The sequence below is a fragment of the Dromaius novaehollandiae genome, chromosome 5, assembly GCF_036370855.1.
Source record: "Dromaius novaehollandiae isolate bDroNov1 chromosome 5, bDroNov1.hap1, whole genome shotgun sequence".
NCBI classification, from domain to species: Eukaryota; Metazoa; Chordata; class Aves; order Casuariiformes; family Dromaiidae; genus Dromaius; species Dromaius novaehollandiae.
This window is the reverse complement of record NC_088102.1, coordinates 39,031,850-39,059,656: the sequence shown is the minus strand read 5'-3', so window position 1 is coordinate 39,059,656 and position 27,807 is coordinate 39,031,850. Positions and strand designations below refer to the sequence as shown.

The 27,807-nt window shown below is 45.6% G+C and overlaps 2 protein-coding genes and 1 long non-coding RNA gene across 8 annotated transcripts in view; 1 reads left to right on the top strand and 2 right to left on the bottom strand.

Annotated features, from left to right (window-relative positions):
- Window positions 1-2,977: 2,977 nt before the first annotated feature.
- On the bottom strand, window positions 2,978-13,994 carry EXD2 (exonuclease 3'-5' domain containing 2). Of its 3 annotated transcripts, none has more exons than XM_026095766.2 (9): window positions 13,816-13,994; window positions 12,995-13,400; window positions 11,795-12,051; window positions 10,600-10,726; window positions 9,410-9,735; window positions 7,017-7,123; window positions 6,681-6,816; window positions 5,623-5,979; window positions 2,978-4,440 (listed from the first exon to the last, which is right to left on the bottom strand). In XM_026095766.2, the coding sequence occupies exons 2-9, from the start codon at window positions 13,331-13,333 to the stop codon at window positions 4,224-4,226; spliced, it is 1,866 nt and encodes a 621-aa protein (XP_025951551.2). In that variant the 5' UTR covers window positions 13,334-13,400; window positions 13,816-13,994; the 3' UTR covers window positions 2,978-4,223. The 3 variants fall into 3 exon arrangements, with proteins under 3 accessions (XP_025951551.2, XP_064368576.1, XP_064368577.1); XM_064512506.1 differs by lacking the exon at window positions 13,816-13,994 and adding an exon at window positions 13,612-13,798; XM_064512507.1 differs by lacking the exon at window positions 13,816-13,994 and having other exon boundaries at window positions 13,003-13,134.
- Window positions 13,995-14,106: 112 nt separating this feature from the next.
- Window positions 14,107-22,324, bottom strand: LOC112980739 (uncharacterized). 2 transcript variants are annotated; one of them, XR_010389397.1, is made up of 4 exons: window positions 22,019-22,324; window positions 20,114-20,245; window positions 18,471-18,579; window positions 14,107-15,284 (listed from the first exon to the last, which is right to left on the bottom strand). It is a non-coding gene; the product is annotated as an uncharacterized LOC112980739 (long non-coding RNA). The 2 variants fall into 2 exon arrangements; XR_010389396.1 differs by lacking the exon at window positions 18,471-18,579 and having other exon boundaries at window positions 22,019-22,312.
- A 225-nt stretch (window positions 22,325-22,549) lies between these two features.
- The window catches only part of DCAF5 (DDB1 and CUL4 associated factor 5), a 75,649-nt gene continuing 70,391 nt past the window's right edge, over window positions 22,550-27,807 (top strand). Inside the window, exon 1 of one of the 3 annotated variants that reach the window (XM_026095786.2) lies at window positions 22,550-22,948. In XM_026095786.2, the coding sequence (XP_025951571.1) occupies window positions 22,735-22,948 (214 nt within the window). In that variant the 5' untranslated portion in view covers window positions 22,550-22,734. Of the gene's footprint in view, window positions 22,949-23,113; window positions 23,137-24,369; window positions 24,450-27,807 lie in introns of those variants that run through there. The other 2 variants (XM_064512505.1, XM_064512504.1) reach the window with 2 other exon arrangements.

Sequence of the window (27,807 nt, the reverse complement as noted above, 5' to 3'; positions counted from 1 at the left end):
ACTGCACAGCCACAAAAAAGGCAAACTGTAATGTTTGGAAAGACAGAAATCAGTTTCTATCCCATGTGGGAAGGCAAGCTAGCATACCACAGAGGCTGTCAGTACTCCAGCTCCAGAGGAGAGTCTCTGGAAACATGAACCTGGTCATATTCTTAGAAAAGTGCTGAGCAAGCCACAACTGCTAGTGCAGCAAGAAAGACTGTCACCTCAAGATTTCTCAGCAGCATTATAAATAATGAATTTTGCCACACCAGAGGACAATGACAAAGTAACTTTAAATTACCCCCTTCTGGGGCAGCCCCATCTCCACACAGTCTCTTTGCCCAGCAGCAAGGACAAGGGGGAAGGGACTGCAGGCTGATCGCCCTCTCCCTCATTTACCCTCCTTTCCCACAGCACAGCCCCCCGCAGACTTAACGGGGCCAGGTACGGCCCATCCTTGAGCCTAGGAAATTTGCACCTAAAACTGCTGAAAGAGATCTTGGAGCAAGAGCTTCCAGAAGCTTCTTGACATCATTTTGGCATCCTGATTTGTCACCCTGAACAACCAATTTTACACTGACAGCAGCATTCTGTACAGTGGCAACTTGTATGGTACCTGCTCAACTCCAAACACAGCTGAAATGGCAGCAGGGGCCTAGACTTCGGAGCGCAGCAGCCTGATTCTGCGTCGGACAGGCAACCACACACAGCCTTGGGGAGATGCTACCTATGAGCAGGGAGGAAAAAGAATAGCTTACAATATATCTTAGCTTTGCAGTATTTTAATTGAATTTTATGATTTACCCTTTGCTTTGCCAGAATAAAATCTGCCTTTCGAGCTTCCATCAGGTCTCGTATCAACCCGAGGGAATCTGGCATGAATTGAAACATTGGTTTCGCAAGGGCAAAACACCTGAAATTGAAAGGGTGGAGGCAAGCTCTACAGGGAATTTGTAAACCAAGACAGGTTTGGAGATCCCAGCAGCTGGAGCATGCTCCCCACTAACCTATAAGGCTCAGTTTGAGGCAAGTAGCATCAAGTGCCAGATAAAAGGGCCAAATTCTCTCCCGCATATCTGGCAGTGCCCCTTGGGCAAACTTACAAACAACAAAATGACAAGTGACTGCAGGAAGAATCCCATGTTGTCAAAGCCAACCCACAGAGGCATGGCAATTTTCTTCCTGCAGAGAGAGAATGGATGTACCCTGTTTAATGTAGGCAGTACCCTGTTTAATATAGGCAACATACCTGGGGCAACCTAGATGAATACTCCAGTTGCGCAAAATCTAGGCTTTTATTTAAAAAGAGGTAGATGTATGGCCATCATGACTGACCAGCATAATCAGGTGAAGGATGGTACCTGAATCCACAGCCTGGCTCAGTACTACGATTCAAGTATTCCTGAACAGACTTGCTACAGCACTGCTTGGAAGCACAGCACTACAGTCAGGAAGGGCTCTTCCACAGCTGATCCTGCCAGACATACCAGGGGAGGCACAGGAAGAAACTCAGAAGGTGAGGTCCAAATGTTACTGTAAGAAATGAGGGAATCACAAGAGGAGGATCAGACAGAAAGAAAGAAGAGAAAAGCAGGCATGCAAAAAAGAGGAGCAGCTTGAATAGTGATAAGTCTGCTAGAAGAGCAGATTTTCACTCAATGCAACAATTAGGGACGAAGACATATGCAGAAGTTCAATCTACAGACCAGCTTTGTTCTTCCTCTGACCTCTGTATATGCCTGTGTCCAATTAGATAGGGAAGATATTAGTATATTCTGATAATAATGTAAATAATCAGTATATGCTGATTCCCACAGTAGAACTGCTACTGTCTACCAAATGAGCACAGCAAGTATTCTTGTTATTCATATGCACAATGTATCAAGTAATAAAAAACAAACATGTTCTATTAAAAGGCAGAAAATTACAAAACAATAAAAATATTTATTCTACACAACACAGTCAACCTGAAAGAGGGAGGAAGCTGCATAAAAACGATGCAAGTTAAAGATAATTGACAAACAACAAGGAATCTTGGCTAAGAAAATATTTATGAAGAATGTATTCCTTGAAAACTCTTATTTCTGCACTGGTGATTTGAAAAAAATAAAAAGTTCTTCAATCATAGCATTGACTCCTTACGTTCAGAGGAGTTGCAGTCAGATTCGTGTCTCAGCATCGTTTCCTTTTTTCAACAAACAGAAAACAGCCCAGTGGTCAGTCTGTAGGTTACATTAAACCAGGACAGCTTTATCAGGAGTTCAAGCATCAGAACAAAGGAAGAAAAACAAAGCAGGACAAAAAAGCGAGATGGACAATTTGTACTCCTGATTGTTAAAAAGGGATTTCTGAGCTGCACAAAGAGCTCTCACCACCTTGATCTGATGGCAGAGATAGGAGATGACACTATCTGAACATATCCTCAAAACACTTTGGAGAGAAATACTTGTATCTAAGCTGCTGCTGTAGACAGGAGCTTCTTGCTGAGATTACAATCAGCTCTGTGAGTGAGCATAGAGACAGAATACATTTGGGTTGATCGGGTTTTGTTAAGACCTATCATTAGTACAGAGAAGGCATAAAATTGGCCTTATAATGCAAATGGTCTCATTTGCAGCTCTGCGGTAAGTTGTATTTATGATGAATCTTTGATTTTTTGTATGCTGGCTGCTACTGCAGCTCCTCCCTCTGGGATGGCATTAATGTACTGTATCTCCATGGCTCCTACTTACCTCAAACAGGCTCTGCTACAAACAGTCCCCAGCCTGTGCAATTTCTTGATATCAGACAGTGGAGAGTTTAAGCCATTATCATGGGAAGGCCAGGATTCTGGCCAAATGTTATTAGGAAACATGCATCAGCTGCATTGTATATACGCTAGTAGGATAGAAGAAGGATAAAGACTTTACTGAAACTTCTTTAAAAAGACCTTTACAACTCAAGCTTCATAATTCAGGGGAAACAGAGTCATCTAATACAATTAATGTCATCAAAATTAGTTTCACAGAAAAGTCTATTTATTTTTAAAAAGTTATATTTAACTGAAGCCTAGCACCAGGCAAAAATTATAAATATTTAAGAGAAGTCAGGCAGGAACACATTTCGAAAACAACAGTAATAATTAGCACATACTGGCTTATATTTTCAAAGCATTTTACAAAAACATGAATTCATTAGTCCTCACAACACCCTTGTGAGGTAGGTAAGTATCATTAGTCCCGCTTTAGAGACAGGGAAACAGGCATGGAGAGTGTATGACCTGCTCACCACCAAACAAGTCAGACTCAGGAACAGAACACTGGAGTCCCAGCTTCCTGCCACATGTGTTCTGCCCTCTTAAAACATGCTGGTCTTCAAGTAAAATTTAATTTCCTCTCATCCCTTTTAAGACATCTGACCCCATTTCACTCCGATGTGAAAAGGTACCTACCACAAACTATTCATCATAAACGAGCAGAATTGGGAAGTAACATTTTTAGAAACAGTGTGATGCTGGAACAAGTTTAAAAAAGTAAGAGACTTGACATGCGTGCTCCTACACTGCCAGAGTCAAACAGTGTCACTTCTCATCAGGCAACCACTATCAGAAAAACTCAGCGTCTTATCACAATGCTGATACTGATCACAATCTGCAAAAAAAAAAAAAAAAAAAAAAAAGGATGAGGTTTCTTTGCCACTTCCAAACAAGGAATCTCTCTCTGGCAGGAATTCTTTCCCAAGAACTCATGTGAATGCAACTGTACCAAAAACAAAGAAAGGAGACTTAATCAGGAGGCCTCAGGAGACTGCTGGTACAGCCAAGGGATCCTTGGAAAACCTGGAAAGGTTCACATATTGTGCTATGTGTTAAAAAGAGATGGTCTGGAGGCATCTGATATCCTGGGAGGGTAGAAAGCAACTCTCCACAGTTACTTTGAGAAGAAAAGTCCCCTTAGTATTGCACTCTTGCACTGAAATAGTCAGTGACAGAAGTGTCTCTGCCTAAACACACAGCCTCCTGTCAGCCCCATCCACACAGAAAAAAGTTGTAGCAAGTCACACATCCAGTCTAGGATTAAAAATTCCAAACCAACTTATAAAATTCAATTCAAAGGATTTAACTCTATAAACACCAAACCTGGTGGAGCCACTGTACAAACCCAGGCCCAGATGTTAGTGGAGAAAGAAATAAAAATAGTCCTTCCACCTTCAGTTACATGTGTCCATTAGATACCATCTAGAGTCTCTCCAGGAAATTAGTCTCATGACAGCTCAATCTGAAGATCCTCCCCATACTTCCGAATCAGCTTCCCATGGTTATGGTCCACTGACCACTGCTCTGGGAGGTACTTGGGCTGCATGCTGTCCAAGAAATGCTGCCGCCAGCGTCGTTCCAACTGCATGAGGGAGCGCAGGCCTCCTTTAGCAAAACACTGCACCACCTTCAGCCCATGTGGCATATAGCTCTCATTGCAAATCCTGCCAGAACACAAACAGAGTTTAGTACACAAGCCCACAGTCAGACCCTAGACCTATCTGGAAGGAACAGCAAGATGCTGAAGGTACTTTCAGCAGCAGGACTTGCTTACTTACAGCAGCACAGTGAGCTAACCAGGTGGAGACCTGGGAGGGAGAGTTTTATGCTTTATTTCAGTGTCAGGCTGCTTTCTGGAACACAGCTGCACTGGGAAGGTGGATTCTTCAAAATGAGAAAGTGTTATCCTTTTATAGCAAAAGTAAACAAAGCTCTTAAGGCACATAACAAGCTTCTCAAGAGAAAGACTGCAAATTTCTCAAGGCAAGAACCTTAGGTTCTCCAGAGCTCTGATCCTGCCACCGAACTCCCTGCCTGAACAGGTACTGAGATATTACACCAGCATGCAACAAACAGCCATGAGCATAATAAGGAGAAAATGCTGTCTTCATGCAAACAGCAAAACCCGACATTAGTTAAGATAAGACTTTTGGGGAGGCTATGGGAAAGAGGTAGAGAGGAGACTTCTGATGCACCTGGTGCATGATTGTCCTTCATTCAGCCTCCCTGATCTGCCCTTCAAAAGATGTATAGAACAGTGATGGGGGCGGGGGGGGGGGGGAAGCAAAAAGGGAAGGAGATTGTTGGAAGAGAAAGGGAAAAGGGGTAAGAGGGGAAACAACGGCTGCATTTCACAGTCTATGGGGCAAGAGCAAACAAAAACATAGTAAGAAATCTAGGGTCTGCTTATCTGCTTATAGTCTTCGGATACAGCACAAACAGCTACTTTGTTTCTCTTCTTGCCTTCTAGTTAGATGCATCAGAGTACTATAAATTCAGATTCCACAGGCTTAAACAAGGGATGAAGCTATCTTTTTAGAGGCTCATTTTCACTGTGCAGATCAACTCCTACTAGTCACAAATTCAGATACTTCCTAGCCAAACAACATTAGTTTAGGGAAGGTCACTGCTATCACAAGGAGACCAAGAATGGGTTTTATTTTAATTAAAAAGCTTAGGGAGAAAAAGTCAGCATGCGTGATCCTCACTTTGCAAATGCTGCTGGATTTATTTTTGTTGCTGCATTAATATTTACCAAAGGATCCTTGAGTAGACACCCTTTTGTAGAACTAAAACGCCTCAAATAAATGTCGAAAATATTACATCTACTAGCTAGGCTGTTATACCTCGTTTCCAGACCAGCTGCTTCCTGGAGCATCTCTGGGGTCACTGCCTCCGTGTTAAAGAAGTCCTTAATGCCTTGCAGAAGTTCCACCCTTCGGGGGTCAGGCAGGCTGTCTGCATTCAGCAGGGCTCGCGCCCCCGATCGCACCTGCCTGCGCAGGGGGTCCTCCAGCAGACGCACCCCTTCCTCGGAGCCAATAGGGGCACTGAACTCCTCAGCTAGCTGCTGCTTGAGATGGTTGTCATAGTAATTGGAGACGGCATGGCACGATGTGCAGAGCAGGAGCACATCATGGGAGTTGTGGTCCTTCATCTGGATGGGAAAGTGTCTCCGGTATTCGTGAGGAACAATGTTCTTTCTGGAGAAGACAAAAGACCCATTGCATTAGGTTTGGATGAAGCTGCTAACCCCCAGTTCCTCCTCCTCCTGGCACACAAAGGGACAACTAATATTAAAAGCCGAGGAAAACAAAGATCACCAGGGTCAGGGCCCTGAGTGCACCAAAAGGTTCTCCAACCTCTACTTATTTGAAATCCATCACTTTCAATTAAAAAAAATAAGTGACTCATACTGTACAAATATAAAACAATACGCTATGAGAAACATACCTCTCAGCTAAACAGCAGCAGCAGTAAAAAAAAAATCTCATTCTTTCTGTCCTCACAGATGTCAGGCTCACCTAAGCCTTTTAAAATCATAAGGAATAAGTACCGGAAAAATAGTACAGTTATTCTCAGAAGAGGATGCCATCAGAACAATGTATGTTTGCATACTGCTGCTCCCTATAATTCAAACTGCAACACATACATATTTCATACACTTTGTTCTCCACAGACCGATTCCACCATCCTCCTTAAGAAAAGGCAATGCTGGCCTGTTCAGTGTCAAACTTACCCAGATACATATGATCACGTGGCATTCAAACAGTGACAGCCCATCCAGAATATAAACAAGCATGACATTTCAAGCCACTAACGAAATTTCTGGATGCTGAATGAGATGCAAACTTCAATCTTTTTCTACAAGACACATTTTCTCTTACCCTACTAAACAACTCACCGGATGTAGGACTCTCGCTTGCCACACACGACACACAGGTTTTCCTTGACAGTCAGATAATAATCAACTTGAGACTCAGGACGTCCCGAAGGCTCAAACTGCAGCTTCACAACAAATGGGTCTGTGCTAACCAGCTCTGAAAGGATAAAATGAAATAAATATTCAACAAAAATTTGCATTTGAAAGCTAGAATAAGAATGCTAAAACGAAGAAGATTTCCTGATAAATCCCCAACAGCACTTCCAAAAGAAAAGATACCAGAAGTCCATGCCCAGTTATCTAAGAAACATGGCAAAAGAGCTCTTTCAATACCAACAGGAAGAGTGGTACACTCACCTCCAATCCCCTTGTCCAGATACCACTGAGCCTTCTTGCGATCACAAGTGCACAGAGGCTGTCCATCTGGTGCATGCAGGAAACAGTTGTCATAGAGCGGAGATTTTCTGTGCAACAGGGACAACACTGCAGCAACTAAAATAGCATGCCAAAAACCCAAAGCTCTCTACAGCCATGCATTCCACGCCGCAATTCACTCAGTCTCCTCTGAATCACAGCAGTGCCCCTAAATATATACGTTATTCAGCAGTGTAATACACAGGCTGCTGCTAAGGAAGGCAGAACATTCAAAAAGCTACATCACATTTGGCTGTGAGGTATCTCTGTTACTCTACTGCCCATAGAATTGGCAACTCTAAATCCTATTTTTCAAAAGAAGCCAGCAATGATAACAGAAATTAAAAGAAAAATCATTAGGAAAAAAAATACTAGTTAGAAAGGAAGATTAGCTAAAAGAGTATGTCAGCCTATGGACAAGGTAGTTTCAAGGATCAGCTGCCCTAAGCCCATATATTAATGTCTTATTAAGAGGCATTTTCTAAAACTTAGTTTAAACAGAAGCATTTTCATTAATCCAAGAGAAATGATACAAAAAGCCTCTTAGAGCACAGAGAACCCAAATGCAAGACAGCACGGAAACAACAAAGCAGAGCTGAGACGCAGCTCCACTCCTAGCCCCTGTGAAATGCGGGCACCTAAGCTCAGTCAGTGGAGAGACATCCTGTCTGAGGATTCTCTGGTGGTGGGCAGCAGTTTAAGGAAGGATTCTGTTCTCCAAAAAACCCCACCTCTTTACTTTGCCAAACAAAACTGAATAGTGAAGGAGGCTGCGCTGGTGGAGCACCTGGAAGGAATTGGCCAGTGACACATGCTGTGGAAAAGTTTCCTTTCTTTCTTCTCTGCAGCAGGATCACATGAATAAGCATTCCCTCTGCGGAGTCATACCAGCTAAAAAGGTTGGCTTACAGGCAAAGTAATCTGACAGAAAGGATTTCTTCCAATATCCATGGGGAAAGGGGAACAAAGAAACCCAGTGAAGATACTAGAGGCCTGCTTCTACTGAGTATCAGCAGCTCAGCTCAATCATCATCATAATTTAAGTAGTTCCTGACTCTAAATAAGTAAGCATTCAAACTAGACATGCCTATAGAAAGGAAGAGTGGAAAAGGACTTTTGAAATCATTTTCAGACTGCTGGAGACATTGTATGAAACAGTGAGTCTAAATTAGCTTTAGAGAGATCTCTCATGAAATCAAGCTTGGTTAAAAAAATAAATAAATAAACATAGCGAGATCTCAATTTAGCATGGAATGCAATTTTGTTCAAGATTTTATTTCTCCCATGAGGTACAGTCTTTCTGTTTTGTATGACACTGGCTCCCAGTAAAAAAAGAAATATGACTGGATCTTATTGCCTACAACACAATACTGTTAATGACTGCTAATGAATCAATATTATTGACTCCATTAAAATGTCTCCTCTCCATTGCCAAACCAATAATCTTGAAAAGGAGAAAACAAATATTGAAAAGCCAATTTTTCTTTCCAAACAATGACAATTACAGCCAATTAGAGTTCCTACATCTGTGTGATTAAATTATATTAGATTGTATCCAAACATAAAAGCAAAGATATCAGTTCTCCATGTCTTCCACTGCAGTGGGCTTAAAGAGACATCTCCAAGTTATTTTAATTTAAAAACAAAAACAACTGAAGTCTCAATAGGAAAAGGCCATAAGAATTTAGGATTTGCCCCACAAAACAGCCCACTAGTCAGGGATCCTGATCCCTGTCCTAGTGAGGCCAAAGTAGTATTGTACCCTCCTCTCTATTCCTGGTCAACAGAGAAGTGCTATGCTTTGATGCCACAGCAGACTGGTACTTCCTGTGCCCTCTGGCACCTCACATCATCTCTCTGAGCCCCTCTTTCAGGTTGATTCAGTACTTTGACATCTCTGTGACCACAGTGATCTGGAGCAGCATGGTATAAACAGCAGCCTGCAAGGCAGAACCTGCTCACAGCACAAGTTCTGCCCAGTTTGCTACCTTTTCCCTGGAGGAGACAGGGCACAGCTCTCTGGGCTGTAAATGCCATCCTGACAGCCAAATGTCCTCTGCTCTTGAGCTAATGCCTCCATGTGAGAAGAAAGGGCAGAAGCTGGAGAAACCCTCTCAACCTACTCATGACCTAGCACAGATCTGAGCACTGCTGCCACTGTTAGCATTATCTTGAGGGAAATGGGAAAATCAAAATAGGATCTCTCTCCCATGACTGCTGGGTCCTGTGTTTCCTTTTCCTGGTTCACATTATCTGCCTTGGTAATGAGTAAACCATGAGGGATCATTCAGTTTGCCATCTGCAATGCAAGGAGTAAAATGTGCTCACAGACTTACCTGGCAGAATATCCCACACCCAGAGGCTTTCGCTTCTGCCTCCGAGGATCCCTCACTTGCTGACTGCCAGAGGGCTGGCTGTTCGCGGCAGATTTCCGATTCTTCGTTTTCTGCGGGGAGCCTGCCTCTCCACTCTTCTCCTCTCCTGTGCTGCCACTCCTTCTTCCTCTAAATGGGATATCCACCAAGCCCTGGCACCTACGCAGCACTTTTTCCCAAGCAGCAACAGAGTTTTCACCTTCTGATGTAGCAGGGAGGCAGGCAAATCCCAGCAAATGGAGGAACAGAGCCACTGAGACCTGGGCATCCTTAGCAGCATAAAGGACCTTGGAGAAAAAACTAAAGACATTGTGATATTGGCACACAGCAAATACTCCCAAACATTATCAGTCTTTAACATGAGATAGAGTAAAACCAGAAGCTGGACTTATTTCATTTCAAAGTTCACAAAAATTCTGACAGTTGAGTGCCACTTTCATGACACCACAAACCCCATGTTTTCAGGATCAGTCAGATTTGAAACACTCCTGGGTTCCTCCAGGAACCACAGGGCACGGAAAAATTTCCAGGCAAATCAGGCCTGAAAGGCTCAGCAGGACCTCAAGGGCACCCACTGGAAATTTCTCAGGTCAGCCAGGCCTTAAACAGCCACCAGCCCAACCAAGCCGTCCCTAAGCTGTAAAGAAAGGCCTCTCTTAGCACACCTTCTACTAATCTTTGGTGTGATTATTTATACTGTCACCCCCTCTACTGGTCACTGGTTTTGTAGACATCTGCAGCGTGACTTAAAAGAAGTGAGCAATTAGGGGAACCAAGACAATTTAAAGACTGCGAACAAGGTTGGCAGGGAGGATTCTTTCTCTTTCATTGCACTGACATGGACTGGAGGAAATAAAATAATAAAAAGGTGGTGTTCAGGGCACATAAGCATTTCAAGTGATTTTTATCTGTCCACCTGGATTAAAGGGAAACAAAGCCCAAGAATCCAGAGAGGATGACAAAAAATGATCTTTATGGAAAGAGAGAGAAACTCAGGTAGAGTCTAAAATTAACTTCAGATCACAGTCACACATACACCAGGTTTTGAGGCAGAACTGGGAGGAGGCTCAGATCTCTCTATTACAATGCCTCTCCTTTAATGACAAGGTTATTCTTCCTCCCAAAACACTAAGTTGAAGCAGAAGACACACCTGATCTTGTGTCAATTCTTCTACCTCCCAGTTGCTGCAACGCACATGAGAAGACTTGTCAAGTGGGTAGTTGAGGACTTTTTCAGCTAAAGACTTAAGGCTAAGGCAGTTGTGAAGTAGATCCTTCCTTAACAAAGAAAGCAAAACAAACATATTAAAGACAAAACTAAACATGCATGCAAATTCAGACAGATTTGTACACCCTGATCCTGCCAGAACACAATGAGCTGCTGCACATGATGCGTAACTCCCCCCCAAACAGCATACAGCTGCCTGTCAGCTTTACAGGCCCTCTCCCTCATTTCCACGAAAATGTCCTTTCCAAATTCAGTAACAACCTAATGCCTGCAATATGCAAAGCATGCAAGGATGGGAGTGGGTAATGCTTAAGGCTGAAGTGTTTGGTTTTAAACTAGCTGCTTCTTAAATAAAGAGGTCTATCATAGAGTGAAGGACCATCAGCTCCATGGATTCATAGGCCACTTAATCAAAGAGCCAGGACTGGGGACACTTTCTGAAGAGTGAGAGATCTAGGAATGACTCACAGGAATCCTGGCTGCTTGAGTGCCCAACAAGCACCAACGGACAAGAAATCTGTCCTTGGTGCTAAAGAGGCACCACCAGGTCAGCAGTTCTGTGCTCCAGATCATTAACAGTATACCAAGGTACACAAATATTATATGTGAAGAATACTCCCAAGTAAAACATTTTATTTTAAGATGAATGAAGGATGAAAAAAAATAGTATTGCAATTGTAATGTTTAAATGGAAGCATTGTTCTTAGAAAAGAAAGTTAGAGCTTCTTTATTTTTGTAATTTTTCAAGAAATCCTGTAATCCAACAGTTCCACTCACTGCCACACAGTACTTTCACTTACATTTGATTACATGGTGATGACTCTGACTGTGCTACATCACTGCAGCTGGACTTCTAACAGGCTGAAGCATGGCACCCAGAACTGTCCATATGGACCATACGTGAGGAGACTTACAGGCACAATTAACATGCATGAAGATTTAATTTCCACTAAGAACACAGAATAGAAGCATGATGTGTTCCTTAGCTGTTGCTGTCATTGCCCATGCTCTAACCATTCTGAGCATTCCTACCTGCCTGGCATTGTTCAGCATACACGAATTATTTTTTAAATATTTTCATCGCAAATGAGGCACTGCCGCTGCCACTAGAAACTCACCGCTGTCTCATGGCTAAATACCGTAGATCCACACTCCCTTTCACTGGAAAGCCGTAATCCTGAAGTAACTTGCAAGCATCTTCCCAGCATCCTACCCCAACTTTCAACACAGTACTATCTGCCATGATGTCCAATAGTGTCTTTGGGATAGGCTGTCCACTGGCAACAAGCCTGGGCAACCGAACAAGAATGCAAAGGCCGCTGGAGGCAGCCATCTGTAGGAGGGACACAGGATTTGCTTTTCCTTCTGTAGATACCTGAAACAAAAACAAAAATCAGAGTTTGGTTTACAGTATTATTAGCAGTACCAAGGCTGGAACAAATTGCAACGAAAGAGGCCACAGATGACGGGAAAAACCTACCAGACCATATAGTCAAATGTTGTTAGATGACTCAAACTTTTTACCGAAAATTTATGGTCTGTTTCACAATATTACTGCCCCAAAGCTACTTCTCACCACGCTTCTACTAGGGAAATTTCCCTCTCTTCACTGGTCCTTCCCCTTCACAGCCAAGCTGGTAGAAGACATGCTTTTTAACGCACATCAGCACAAAGCAACCTCCTATATAACTGTTTATGGCAAATGCATCGTTTAACTGTGGCTTATACTAACGAATGTGGGGCGAATAAATTTCCAGCCAAACTAATGGCAAAGTCAAGCTTTATAAATGGCTCAAAGCCTGTTTTGAAAGTTCACGTAGGCAAATGTAAAAGGCGAAGAGGAACATTGCTTTCTGGTAGGCCCACTATTTTTGATCTACATATCAGCATTGTCTTCTTCTTCTGCAACTATTATCTAAAAAATATATATTTCTTAAATACAGAGGTAGATTAAAAATAGTCTAAACCCAAACTACTTTTATTAAATCACCTTGACAGAGATATTATATAAAACATATAATGCTATATAGCCCGATTATCATTGCATAGTTAGCATATTTGATTTATCCAGAAGTTCAGCAAATGAATACAACCAGAGAATTAAAAACATATAGTCAGCAGACTTAAATGTGAGAATAGTCAAAACCAGTAGATACTTCACTGGTTTTGTGACAGACAACAAGCAGTTTCAACAGCCAGTCCTGTCATATCCACCCAAGCAAAGGGATCGCTCCTCCCTAGATGAATCCCAGTTAAAAGCCCCAATCTATTCCCTCCGCCTTCACAACCTAGAGCGGAGGTGTTTCTGGATCACTCACCCACTCACAATCAATTCCAAGCACTGGCCACTTCTCCAGCTCTTTCTTCAGCAATGGTTCAACGCGATCCCACTCCTCCTGCTCTGAAACTATCACTATGTCGGCACCAAGGATCCTCTCTATCCAGGAGCAGGGGGGAGATGTGAGGAAGGAAAGCACCTCCTTATCCTCTGCTTCAACAAGCTTCGCATCTCCCGAGTTCCCGAGCGTGTCTCCTCGCTGACCGCCACCGCACGCTCGTCCCTTCCGACGCCGAGCGGCTCTCCACAGCACCAGGCCGCCCACCGCGGCACCCAGCAGGGCGGCCAGAGCGATGGTCACCGCCGCCTGCTTGGGCATTTTCAGCCCCCCTCCTGCTCCCTTGGCTTCACCCCCTCACAGCGGCACTGCAGGGTTTTACCATGGCCTGCAAGGGAAAGGCGGAGAGCTGGATGTTAAACACGACTCAATCGGACGGGTCTGGTGCGCAGCTACGGCTCTGCCCACAGCTCGCAGCCCCCCGCCGCCTGCCCGCCCGCGCTCCCCCGCCGCGCAGCGCTGCCCCGCTACCACCAACGCCCGGCGGCGCAGCTCAGAGCCCTCGCCCTCGCCCCAGCGCCCCCTGCCCGGCTCCCTACCCCGGCAGCGGGGACTGGGGCCGCCCAGCCCCGCAGGCCCGGCCGCGGCCGCCCGCAGGGCCGCGTGCGCCGCCGCGACGCGGCCGGCGGAGGCCGCGGGCTCGCCCGCCGCCGCCGCGGGGCACCGCCGGCCCGGCCTGCGCTCGGGCTGCGCGCACCAACCGCATCCAGCCCGGCCCACTCGCGCCACGCCGCGGCGCCCACCTGCCCGCCCGGCATCTGCGCCTCCGCGGAACGGTTGCGTGAGGCAACAGGAACCCCCCGCGCGGTAGTCGCCGCGCACACCGGGAGGCTTATACAGGAGGACGTTTCCTCTCTCCCGTCGCCGCAGGCGGGGATGGGCGCCGCCATGTTGTACGGCAGGTGCCGCCGGCCGGGGGCTGAGGCGGGGCGCGGCCTCCCTCCCCGCGCGGCCTCCGCGTTACGGCGCCCCGGCCGCCACCTCGGCTCGGCTCGGCTCGGCTCACGCGAGGGCAGGGCCCGCGGCCGCAGGAGCGGGCGTGCGGTTGCTTTACTGAACAGTAATTACAGCAAAGCTCAGGAAGAGCGCGTGTGGGGAATGTACATGAAGATTAGAAATGTGACATCGCAACACGAACGGTGACGATGCGGCCAACTGCCATGTTCAGGGTTATCTTCATGATCATCAAGTCCTTAGGACCAGGATTTGCAAAAAGAAAACAAGTTTCCAGTCCAGATTTCACTGGAACTCAGAGGGATCTGATCACCCAGGTCCTTCAAATTTCTTTGCAACTCCCAGTCTTAATTTCCAATTTTCTGTGCTGTTGGAATCCCAAATAAGTTGCACTTGTCTACTGGAGATGCTGAAACCACAGGAAATACTGCTTAAAATTGCTTTTACAATTTGATAGTCTTAAGGATATCTGTGTCAATTTTTTTCGCATTAATTTTTCTGCTTGTGATGTAATCATCACTGATGAGGGGAACATCTATTTTATAGCAGAAACTCAGCATTAAGCAGACATGTCCAAGGGGTGCGACAAAGCAGCTGAGGGATGTCATTGGAGAAAAATCTCTATAGAGCCAATATTTTTTCTACCAGTAGGGGAATAATGACATTGTTTTTACACAGGAATGCAGCAAAGGACCAGTTCATAGCAAACATGGAAACAGGCACCAAAGTTTTAGGAGACTGCTTCTTGGAGCAAAGAAGACCATGTCATTATCAGAAATCAGATGACCTAGGCCACAAAACCTTAAATGCCTGCTTGTTCTAATGACCTGGTCTAAGCCCAGGATGGTGAGGTCGTATCAGGAGAGTTTGATTTTCTTTGACTTGTGTCTGCGTCTTGAACGCACAAATGCTTTTAAAAGAGAGCAGCAGCTTTTGTATAGCATGTCTTTTCCAAAGACCTTGGATCTTGCTCTACTTTATCCATGTTTTTATTTATCCATTACAGAGCAGTGACATCTCACACACTGTACCAACTCACACATCTTGCTTCTGGTGCACTCTCCTCTACAAGGAAGGGCTGAATCTCCCTTACACTCCCAACTGTGCCATGGCCTCTCTTCCCATCATCCCCTATGATCCAGTGTACCAGATGCAGCCGACCAGTTGAAACAGAGGTCACAGAGCAGGAGAGAGGGCTACACTGAAGCTCATCACATGATTCAGTGCATGCTCAGGAGAAAAAGCTGAAGCAGTCTGCCTGTAACAGAGAATTCCCACAATTAGACGGGCATGCTCTCCTTTCTCCCCTTCCTCCGCCTCCAAACATACACTGTGTTGGTTTACATGGTCACCGTAATCTAGTACAAACCTAGAGCGCTACCAGGCAGGATAGTCCCACATACCCCATTAAACCCGACTGACTGCTCACACCCCACTTCCTTGCTTGAGCATTTGTGTCATCACAGGGTCAGAGGATCAGGGAACTGATCCAGCTGTAAATCAGCCTAAGGAAAAAAGTTAACACCTGGCAACACGACAGACTTACTTCAGAGACCATGTAATCAAGGCCTAAATGCCTGAAAGGAGACCCAGGAGGCCCATGTGGCCCATGCGGCTGGACTGCAGGAGCTAGCTGCCCTGTTAGGGGGGCAGACGAAGCTTTTGTAAGACAACTTCGTCAGAGACTCAAAGAGCTCAGAACAGTGATCCATTACTGAGCAAATTTGAAAAGTTTAGATCATAGCTGAAACAGCTTGTAATAAACTGGCATCCACCCAGAAATCAGGATTAGGCCAGTCTTTCTTTTTATAAATTGCTTATTTTAGTTTCTAAGGCAATAGGAGTTTTGTTTAAAGAAATAAAAGAGAGAAAAACAATAAAATACCCCAGCATTTATCAGACACTGAAAGTCTCACACAAAAGATATGATATAGTGCAAACCCTGAGCCTGGCTTCTCGACCGTACCAGCACCATATCCTTGGCTGAATTTAAAGCCTTTATTTTTCATGGTATCACTAACATAAACATTGTCCTGTAAACCACAGGTCTCTTTAACTGCTTGTCTTACTACCTACATAGCCATTTATTCAAGTATAAAGGTTAAATTAAAAATAAATGAAAGCAACTGATTCGTGAGTACACTCTGGCAAAAACACAAGTTCCTGAAGCCTGATGGGGACATTGCCGAAGATGAGAAGGTAACCAAGTGAGTAAACACCAACTGCTGGCTTAGTCTTATTTATGAGAAGAAATCTGTTGCAGCAGTTCACTGGAAGCCTTTACATGGCAAACAGCAGGACTGCCTAGCTAAAAGAGACTTTTCTTCCTCTCTCTGTAGCCTCATCTGAGATCTCTGCAAAGAGATCTCAGTCAAAAGGTCCATTTTTAGCCTGGTTTCCTACGGAAAGAAGGCTTATGCAATTACACCGTCTGTCAGTGTTCGTCCATGGGTCCCCTTTCCTCTCCCCTTTTCTTGCAAAAAAAAATGTTTAAGCCGTTGCCCAATTCCATCTAAATTTTTACAAAGAGATAGAGGTTTCAAAGGTAACTTCTGTGAAATGCAAAGTAAAGTCAATGAAAGGCACTCTAATAATGCTGTCGCTGATAAAATGGCAACCATGTGCACGCACTGCATATATACATCAGAGAATCCACATGGGGAGGGGAGGCAGGGGGTGCCACATCAGGACAAGTCCACAGAAAAACAGGCTTCACTTGTTCTGCTGATCACAGAAAAAATTATTTTTATAATCACATTAGCTCATCCCTTAACAGGGAGAAGACTACAGTAAATGACTCGGCATTCAAAGGAAAATCAATGATAGCAGAATATCAAAGGGAAGAGGCTCCAGTCAAGACTTAAATTGCTGTTAGCAGACAATGAGCAGAGAGCTGCATGCAGTCCCCGGGAGCTCATTAATAATACTCTATTTGGGCCCCATCCCAAGCTAGATAAAAAAGCCAAAATCACATTTTAAAGTCATTTTCACTCCTAATGTGGTTTCCCTTCCTCGTGTGAGTGCTAGCAAGCCCATAACTACATATTCCAACAAGTCATTTTGGGTAGGATTTGTTTTAACAGGGTTGCTATCAGGGAGGCAGTAGGACCACTTCCTTCATCAAAAGCTCAGAACAAGATCCGTTTAAATCAATTGTGAAGCCATATCCTACAGGTGGAGTTTCACACTACAACAGCATAGATGGAAGGTTTACCTCCTATTGGAAAGGCAATCCCACTTCCCTCTTCTGCCTGTAGGCATTCTTCTATCGCCTCACTTCTGCAAATGTTGGTGTCAGTTTGATTCCAGGAATTAAGCAAGCAGAAAGCTAACACAGCAGAAAAATAAGTCTGCTTTCTTCTGGTTTAACTCCTTCAACTGGCTCAGCATAGAGCCAGATCTCAGTGAAACTACATCCTAAGCCAAAACATGAATCAGCTGTAACTCACTGCAGTGATCTGCCAGAGTTTGCAGGTTTTGTAAAGAATCTGAAACAACAGCTCTTAGAGGTGTGAACTGCCAGATTGATCCCATGAGGATGAGTGGTATTAACATTCATCATCATCAACATATTTCTTCGTTAATTACCAACGGTGTCATTGCACATGTAAGGGTAGAAAGGAATTTCACAATTCAATTTCTTGAAGAGCTGCTCAACTTACCTCAATAGTTCAGTTCCAGGCAACACAATAAAATGGCCTTACAGTTCATGGCTGCTGAGAGAAGGGGACATCCCCCATCTTCCAAAACTCTGCTCCCGGCTGTGCATTCCTCATTAGCCTATGCTGATTTTGGCACTCATTGGACTGCTCTGTGAGCCAACTGAACTCAGTAAAATGGTGGAGAGACAGGTCCAATGAGTAGCAGTGTCATTACAAAGAAAGGGACAGGAATGCATAGCCAGGAAGAATAAAGCCTCCTTCTTTCAGCAGCCACGTGTCATGAGATTGGTTCAGCTGCATGTTAAAACTGCAGCTTTAGCTGAACATCCCCAAGGGGTGATGTCTGAGAGAACACTGCTTTTTCTTCCCACCAATGAAATAAGTAAAAGGCGCAAAGTCCAGAAGCTATCCAATTCCCACTAGGGAGAATCAACTCCACAAACAAAATTAATTAAAAGATATGACTAAAATATGACATGATCTTCTTGGCTCACCTTCTTCTTACTTTTGACTATTTCTCCTCAAAAATCAAACATGTAAAAAAAGAGATAGTCTTGACCCAACCCCGCTTTCCTCTCCAATGACTGCCCTCCCTCTGTTTCACCTCTAGACTCACTGCATAAGCACCTTACTACCAGTGTCTGAACTTCTTCTCCATTTCCATTTTGCCTATATCAAAGCTATTCAAAGGTTCAACGGAGCTCAGCATGTATTTAAATCTCATCGTCTTTAACCAGACACAATCGACCATGTTTCACTTCAAATCTTCTCCTTTTACCTACTTGAGCCTTGCTTCCAAGTGTTGACAGATTCTCCTCAAGCTCTCTCACAGAACTGTATCCTTGGTCTTCTCCTTCTATCCTCCCACATCTTATCTCTGGGTTACCTCATCTGAAATACAAATACAGCTACCGTCTCTGCAGATGATTCACAGATCTGCTTTTCCCCCAGAGCCATCTCCTCCTATGCAAACTAAAATCATGGCATTTCTCTCTCTTCTGTGGATGACTAGCAGGAAGCTAAAGCTCAACGGAGCTACAACATGGCTCCTTCTCTTTCCTCAAAGTCCGTCCTACTGTCTTCTTTGTTGTTATCTGTGGACAGCGTCACCAGTCTATCTGCCACTGAAGGTTTTATGTCAACTGTCATCTCTGACTTGGACCTGTCTGTAGATTCTAGCATCCAGGATATGTCTAAATCTTACAGATTTCTTCTGTACAGCATCTCTAAGACAAAGTCCCTTTTATCTATCCTTACAAATAAGGACCTTGTTAAGGTCTTTTGTTTCCATACCTAGGCTGCTGCAACACCTTTCCCTCCAGCATTAACTGATGCAGCTTGTAACACAACAGCCGTTAACTGCTGTAAATGCCATGATTTGACAATACAGTAAAGCTGGCTGTAGGGCTCCTATTAATGATCAAATATGCCACAGCCATCAGATGCAAACCACGAATACAATATTAATTCACTCTGCCAATTCACATTTGTTCAGAAAAATGTTGATGGGATAACTTTGGACCAGCAGATATTAATGCCTGATCAGGTATTGTTAGTTTTTCCAGAGCCAGAACAAGAACTCTGTAGCATGGGCACAAGCTAATGTGAGAGCAATGTGAGAGCATAGCCATAACTGATCCAGATCAGTTTAGTAGAGCTGGGAGATCTGGCTGTGCACAAACCTGAAATTACTGACTGTTAAACCACAGCCCAAGACTGTTTACCTAGATCATTACTCTGACCACATCACTTCTGTCCGTAGCTTTCTGCTAGTTTCCTCATGTGCATTGCATCAAACATTACTTACTCATCTTCATTTCCAAGAGCCTCTAAGAGTCACCTCCCCATCCATTATCTTCCATTTCCTTTTCAGAGGTTGACTCCTCCCTTCTATTGCCCACTTGTTGGATTTTTTGATTAAATTATCTTTGTCTTTTATTCTATGCTGCTTTTGAGGTGTGGGAGGAGACTATAAACATCCTACAGAATTAAGTTGCTTGAGCAGTGGGTACAAACAGACCCAAACTCACTCTGCCTGGTCTCCAATCTGGCCAGGCTCAATCTACTTTGGGCTGTAACGGTCAAGCAGTCTCAGCAGAGCACCTTGTGTGCTAGTATGTCCAATAAAATACTAACTTCATGAAGTTCAGTGGGATTGACTAAGTTCTGTCCATACCTCAGCTCCCCTCCAAGTTGTGGAAGTCTCTGTTAAAGTAGAAAAAAATGCTTCATTGATGCTACTCCAGCATGACTCAGATCTACAGTGTACGTGTTCTGACGAGTCTAGAGTGCTCAGGCATTAACACAGCAAAATGTTATTTTCAAAAGTAATGTTACCAGGATAGGTCATGATAATTTTCTTATGCGTTATATATTTTCAAAATTAATTCAAAAAAAGGAATCAGAGAGAAAAAAGAATACTTACCAGCATATTTTAATTACGTGGTCATGCGAGAGAACACTGTATTTAGCAGAACGGTCTGCAGTCTGCTATTACTTTTCCTTCAAATTATGACAGCATGGTATCTTCTTTCTGACTGCTTACAAATTTTATTTTCTGTTAAAAAAAAAAACCCTCGGGTAATTTTTTCCTGAAAATCTTGGCACTTTGGGTTGAGAAAATTATTTTCTTTATCCCTCTTTGTCCATATAAGTACACAGCTTTCCTTGATACTGGATCCTGAACATGGAGAAAAAGTATCAGAGACTTTGTTGCATTTCAAATGAAAGGTTCTTACACCTATTTATTGTAATATCGAAACCAAAAATATCCAACGAAAACAATACTTTGGGAAAGAGGAGAAAAAGAACTACTTGTGACAGAAGTGACAGACACATTACATAATGTATTTCTGGGAGGCCTTCAGATCATATAGTGATGCGAGCTGTATGAAAACTTGCAGATGAAAGAATGGAATACAAACTGATGGTGTCAGTTTGGAGTCTACAGGTAGAAAAATGTAATGTCACTTACCTATTCTGGGAATTGTAAAAGTGAGCGACAGTTTCTGATGTAATTGTAATGGTGCAGAATTTCATGGCATGCAAGCACAAGAGCTATAAAGTATGATTTGTACCAGTGCAATTTACCAGCGTCTGAAGCTAAGGTAATAAACACAAATCATGACTGACAGGAGCTTTGCCTTTCTATACTGAGGCGTTATAGAAGTGTTATACAGCAAGGGCTGGCCATGGATAGCTGTAACCAGAGCAAATTTCTTACATAGTTCAGATGCAGGAAAGATTAAGTGTTCTTGGTTTTCTCTTCAGTATTAACGCTGTTAATTATCATTCTAATAAAAAAACAGTCAGTTAATGGACTGTGGCTGAAAATTCCTCTCAAATTATTATTATATCTTTAATTAACTTTTAAGTTCTGATATTTACACATATTGGTATCACATGAAAAAAGGTTCTATAAAAAGGTGAAGTACAAATAATGTTCAATTTCAGATTTTTTTTTATTCTTATTAATACCAAAGAGGCTATTTTTTTGTTATATATTAAAAGTAAGGTTATAGCGTTGCAAACTAACAAGCATCATTCATAGGATTTTGTGGCCTTTCTATAAACCTTAGCCAAGAAGAATCCCAAAGCACTTAACTGTCTTTCTATAATGAAACCATTCCAGGGTCTACTGAAAAGCCATCACTGCAACATGGCAACAGTTTAACAGAACCCAATAATGCTGCCACACTGCAGTTTATGTCAGGGAGTTTAAGAAGAAATGCTGGCACTGGGTGTTTTGGGACCCGTAGCCCTCAACAGGTGCAGGCCTGGACCATCAAGCTAATTCCTCACCTGCTGAGCCTCGTTTAAACCGTAGCTTTCCTAGGCACTAGCGACAATTCATGGGGAAGTACAGACCTACAAGCTGCGGGCTGAGGTCGTGGCAAGGACCACCATGCAAGACAGGACACCGGCTTGCTGCCTGCAAGTCGCTGTGGTTACTTGAGATGCTCCTGTCCTGGGGCATCCATGGATCGCATGTTACACGTGGAGGGCACCATCCTGTCACAGAAAAATGCCCTCTCCAGTAAGCACCCAAGTTAGATGTCCTAGGACACGTATGAGCTGTTCCTGTTTAACTGGGCTGCCTTTCAGGGGTTTGTTGTCGTTTAGGGGCAGGAGGACACCTGGCTTTCGGATGGTCTTTTTGGGCTAAATCTAGAAAGTTCTACCTGCTGTAAAGGGGTAGCCCTGCTGCGTGCAATGGTTTTCAGGTAGGAGCAGAGAAGAGCAAGCAGTTAAAAAAAAAAAAAAAAAACCTCTGAGTGAGCCTTGTAGAAACTGTCTTAACGAAAAGTCAGTAATTCTAGAGATGCAATACCTGGAAGTTTCACAGAAACCACTCAGCAGTTCTGGCGGGCGTAACCCCAAACACGCGCTACCTATTCGGGGTATTTTCTTTTTCCTCCTCCTGCCAGTGACCAGCCCGCCCGACCTCGCACAGCGAGGGGGCTGCGGCTGCCGCCGTCCCTTCCCATTTACACGTGCCTGCGCGTGTGTCCGTGTGGCTTTCTTTAAAAAAAAATGGAAAAAAAGGGAAGCCGGGGGAGCGCCGGCGGCCTGGCCCCTCCGCGCCGGGCGCAGGCCGGCGACCACGGCCCGCTGGCGGCAGCACCTGCCGCCCCGCCGCGGGCCGATGGCGGCGCGGGGCCGCGCCAGGCCAGGCCGCCCCGAGGAGCGGCGGGCGGCGCGGCGCGGCGGGCCGGGGGGCGGCGGGGCCCCGCCGAAGTTGGGCTTGCGACGCCCCGCCGGCCCCCGCGTCGTTATAAGCGGGAGCGGCGGGCGCGGGCAGGCTGCCGCCCGGCGCTGGAGCCGGGCCGGAGCGGGGAGGCGCGGGCTGCAGCTGAGGATCAGCTGCTGGGGGAGAAGGGGAGGAGTTAGCGGGGATCAGGAAGCGGCGGAGTGTCTAACACCTCTCTGCCATGGCTGGCTAAAGAAAAATCATCATAACCATAACAAGGGGGGAAGCGGGGGAGGGGAGGCGGCGGCGGCGGGGGAAGGGGCGGCGGGGAGCGGCGGCGCGGCGCGGGCGGCAGCATGAAGCGGCGAGGCGGCCGCGGGGGCAGCATGCGGTCCGTGGTGGGGTTCCTGTCCCGGCGGGGCGTGGAGGGGGACCCCCTGCTCACGCAGGACTTCCAGCGGCGGCGCCTGCGGGGCTGCAGGAACCTCTACAAGAAGGACCTCCTGGGCCACTTCGGCTGTGTCAATGCCATTGAATTCTCCAACAATGGAGGCCAGTGGCTGGTCTCAGGTAACGCAACCCCCCCCGCGGCCTCCCCCGGCCTCTCCCCCTCCCCGGGCCAGCATCTTCCCCCGCCGCCCCCTGCCCGGCGGCCCGCGGGGGAGGGGAGCCGCGGCGGCCGCCGCCGGAGCCGTTTTTCAGACCAACCATTGCGGAGGAATAATGTTACCCAAATAGAGAGCTAAAATGGTTGACAGGTTTTAAATTCTGTTATTTCTCTCGGAGCGGGGTGGGGAGCAGAGGGAGTCGACCCTGCACAAAGTTTCTGGGAGCGTGTTTCAGGACTCCGGGGGTGGCGGCCGGGGGTGCCTCTTCCTTCGCCGATTGTTTGTTTTGCTCCTTAAAAAGGGTGTTTGTTTGGTGTTTTTTTTTAATTTTACGTGCACGGACGGGAAACCAAACTGCAGTTTTAATTGCGGGGGCCAAGTGACATTTGTCAGGGAGAACCCGAGCCGAGGGCCGGGGCTGTTAACTAGGTCACGGGATGGCCGGGGGGGCGGCAGGCGCTGCCGCGGGTGGGCCGTGGGCCGGAGGACACGCGTGGGGCTGCGCGCGGCCGGTCGCGGTGCGGGGCGGCGGGGCACGTCGTTGCGGGGTGCGGGGAGGGTTCGGGGTATTTTAGGGACTGGTGACTTCTTGGGCCCCCATCGCCTCGCTGGGCAGGGGAGCAGGATTTTTTGTTGTTGTTCCACCTTCTTCCTGCCCTGCCCCTGCTGCCCCCGCGGGGTGAGCGCGGGGAGCACTGCGGGTTAGCTTTGGGCTGCTGGCTTTCTGCCCTCCCCGTCTCCAGGCCGCCCGCTCGGGGCCGGGGGAGCCATGCGGGGGGCGCTGTCAAGCGCGAGGGCGGCGGGGTTCGCCATCAGCCGCGGCGCGGAGCACGGGGGCAGGCTGCCCGCCGGCAGGGGCGGCCGGGCCCCCCCGGCCCCGCACCGCGCGGCGGTTGGCGCAGGTGCCGCCTCCCGCTCCCTGCACGCCTGCGGGCTCGCAGGGGCGGCGGGGAAGGAGGCAACTCCAGGCCGGGGCTCGGCCGGGCGCTGCAGGCCGCGCTCTCCGGGCGGCTCTTAGCGACAGGCCGGCGAATCGAGGGCCGATCCGGCCCGCGGCGGCGCCCGGGCCCCTCCGCTCCCGCCGGGGGCGGCCGCAGGGCCCCGCGGGAGGGCGAGGTGCGGCTGCAGGCCGCGGGGGCCGCCCGGCCCGGCCTCCCCGTGGCGGCGGCGGGAGGGGAGCTGCCGCCGGCCGCCGCCCTGCCCGCCCCGGCCGGGCCCGCGGCAGCTCTGTAGGGAGCGGGCGCTGCCTGCGCCCCGGGGGGCGGCGTGCGGCGGCCCTGGCTACCGGCTGCCGCGGGGCTTCGCCCGGCCCCGCTGGCGGGCCGCAGGCCGCGGGGGGTGCGCGGCCGCGGTGCCCGGCCGCGCAGGGGGGAGTGTGTCGCAGGCAGGTGGCGGCGACACCCCCAGAAATAACGCGGGGATCCCCTGGAAAGCGCATTTGATGCGTTTGCTTGTTTTTAAAGGTGAGGAGAATAAAAACATCCCAGCCGTGGTCTTCTGAACACGGAGTGGAAGTTGCTGCACTGAGACCTTCTTAAATTTAAGTTTCTTTCCTGAAGAAACTTATAAGCAGAAGTCCGGTGACTTCTGGAATAAGCGTCCTTGCACAATCCTAGTGTTACTGTCAGGGGGGTTTGTATCTGTTCACACACACTCGCAATTTCTAAGGTATGCAGCTGTTTGTCTTGCCTGTATGTCTGTGTGTGTATGTGCGTGTGGTGGGGGAAGTGCTGATTTGTCTGTTCTGGAGTTGTGAGAAGTGCTGGAGGTGGCATGCTGGTTTGTACTGGTCCCTCTCCAGTAGTAGGTAGAGCCGTGTTTCAACTTAAAACAAAGAGCTCAAGCACATCTGTTGCTGCTTTTGTTTTCTGTAACATGGGATGGAAAGACCATCCGAGGTTTCGTTCTGTTTGCTCAAGAAAGCCGTGAGAGACGCTTATGTCGATGTCCATTCTTTAGGTAGAACCACAAAAAATGAGGGCTGGAAGGGACTTTGGGAATTCATTTTGTCCAAACTGCCTGAATCAAGGTAGGTTCCACCAGAGTATGGAGGCAGATGTCCCATCAAGTGGACATCTAAAGAAGCAAAGGTAGAAAAGGAAGGCTTTCAAACCATGTCCAGTTTTCAATTTCCTGACTTCTTTTAAACCATACAAAATGTTTACAGAGGGTAAACTTTTTCTCAGTGTATAAGCAGTAACATGGTACTAGAGTTGTACTCTTCTAAATGTCAGGAGAGAATTAAAACACTTATTTGATTCTTAGTTAAACATTCGTCCCTCCACTTTTTTTTTTTTTTTTTTTTTTTTTTAAGTTAAATGTGTTAGCAGTGCACAAATTTGGGATAATTAAGAACAGGTTACCTTAAGTCTGACCTTGTGTTGATGCCCTGAGAACATGAAGAGCTCTAATTAGGGTAACTGTTTTTAACAAAGTTTTACTTTATCTGTGACCACAAAATCTAGAATGCTTTATGTCCCATAGGAACAGCAGGCAGGTGCTTTGTTCTTCATTCAAGAGTAAGAAGCTTAAAAGGCAAAAGGTTTATGGATACTCTGTTAAATTTCATATAACATTACACTCAAAACACTCCCTTTTTTTTAAAGGTCATACTTAATCTTGAAACTCTGAGAAATAGTAAAAGCAGGAGAACAAAACAGAAGGAGAGCTCAGATGAAAGCTAAAGGAGGGGTATAAGGTGCCTGTAATCTGAAGCAGCTATATCCGAAAATTTCAGACGACTTCCAAATGTAGATAAAGCCTTAGAATAGATGGTATGTGGGTCTGTCCGCCCTTAAAATAGTCAGTGTGCTGAGGTAAGGATGAGATGTTAGATGCTCCCATCTGTGCTTGTAGCAGCGAAGAGGGCTGACGTGGGGATTGGAGTGTGTGAGCAGGGAGAACGCCAGCAGTCCTCTCAGTTGTTCGGTTTAAGTAATACATGCGTTCTTGACATACAGAAGTCTGTCTCAATTAATTGACTTGTTAACAACTTAGACTTTGTTAGGGCTGTTTTAAGTACAACTGATACAGTACATTCATTCTGGCTATGCTGGTTGTACTTAAATACTAGCCTGCATCCACATTAGTGCTGTTCTCATCTGTATTGGCTGGAATGCTTTTTTTGGGTACATAGCCCACGTTTTTTTTGACGTATCTCCCAGAAGCAAATCTTAGAGCCTGTAAGGCTAATGATTACTGTTTCAGTAAACATTTCAAACTGCTTAAACAGGGCTTACATCACAGTTCCAGATACTTTTCCTGTTGGGATTTTGGAGAGAACTTCAGTGTCAACAAGCCTCAGCAGGCCTTTGGAAAGCATGTTTTAAACTACTTTGTATCTTAACCTCACTAAATCTTGTATTAGAGATTATACATTTAATAGTAATTAATTTCATTCCTGAGTTTGGTTTCAAGTACTTTCTAGTTGATCACTTCAAACTTAGTTTGATAATTTAGGTTGGGGGTCCATCTATAAGCTTTTGCTGTGCCTCTAGGGAACTTCACAGTGACACTTTAGGGAAGGGGAGAAAGGCGCTAATATATTGGGGTAGGAGGGCTAGAGGAAGCAACAGGCATAAGAATATGAACTACAGAAAATTAAGACATAAATGAAAGGAGGAAATGGATACTCGGAAGATGCAGTGTGACAGGTAGGAAAGACACAGCTGTAGAATGACCCAAAGGAAGAGGAAAGCTTAACGTGTAAGAAATGTGTAAGTGGGTCCGAAATTAGTTAAAACTAGCTGCTGGATGTATTCAAAAAATTTCATTGGACAAAGTGTCTCTTTGCATTTTTTTTATATCCTATGTGGTAGTCTGTTTCTGTTAGTTTAAGAGAAACACATGACTGTCAGTGCCTGGAAATTAAATTCACCATGGAATGATACGCAACTGACTTCTTCCTTTAGATACTCTAGGCATCTCTTTGTAATTTAACTTGTTAAGTCATCTCTTCTTAGCCTGTCTAGTAGACTTGCTTTTCCCCACTGTCAAGTTTGGTGGATATGTTTTCCTATTTATTTATGTCTGCCATTTTTCATGCATGGTATCTCTTACAAACATAAGTATCTGTTTATCAGAAACTCCTACTTTTTTTCCTCCTTTAAACTGCACTTTTAAGATAACTTCTGGGAAATGCTATAATCTGAGGCTGACTTAATCCAGGCATGTGTTCTTTTCTTCTAACTCTCTCTGCTGCTTTTCCCCTCACTAGATAATGCAAAAATTAATAGCACTCCTATGATTGTTAATTTGTAGGCATGCAGGAAGGTGCTGGTAATTCACCTGTCATTCTGTTGCCAGGCAAATCTGAAGAAGCATGAGGCTAAAACAGTGGAGTGAGGTGACCTTAGCAACAGTAGTGGAATATTGCATTCTGAGTTGATGGAATTGCATATCAAGTATATTTTAAAGAAGGCTAGTCCTGATCTTAGCCTTTCTGTATCAAGTAGAATTTTGGAGGAGGAGAGATCTTAACTTCAGTTACTACTTGGTATTTTCATTAATGACTAAGAAATTATTAAATTTAAAGGTGATACAAGGCAAGGCAGTAATCATTTCAGAGGACAGGATTTGAATTTAAAACTAATTAGAGAAATAACCTGGAGAAAAATTGGAGTGCAGTTTGGTAAGAACACGTGCAAACTGCAGTGCTCAAATAAAAATAGTCAGCTGTACAAATACACTAGGCAGTAGTCTTGTAGGAGATGCACATCTTGAGCTAAATAAGTGTTTTTAATTATTATTACAGAAAGTTGTAAACTTTTCTTTGTCCACTGGGGATAGGACAAAGAAATGGTCTTAATTTGTAGCAAGGAA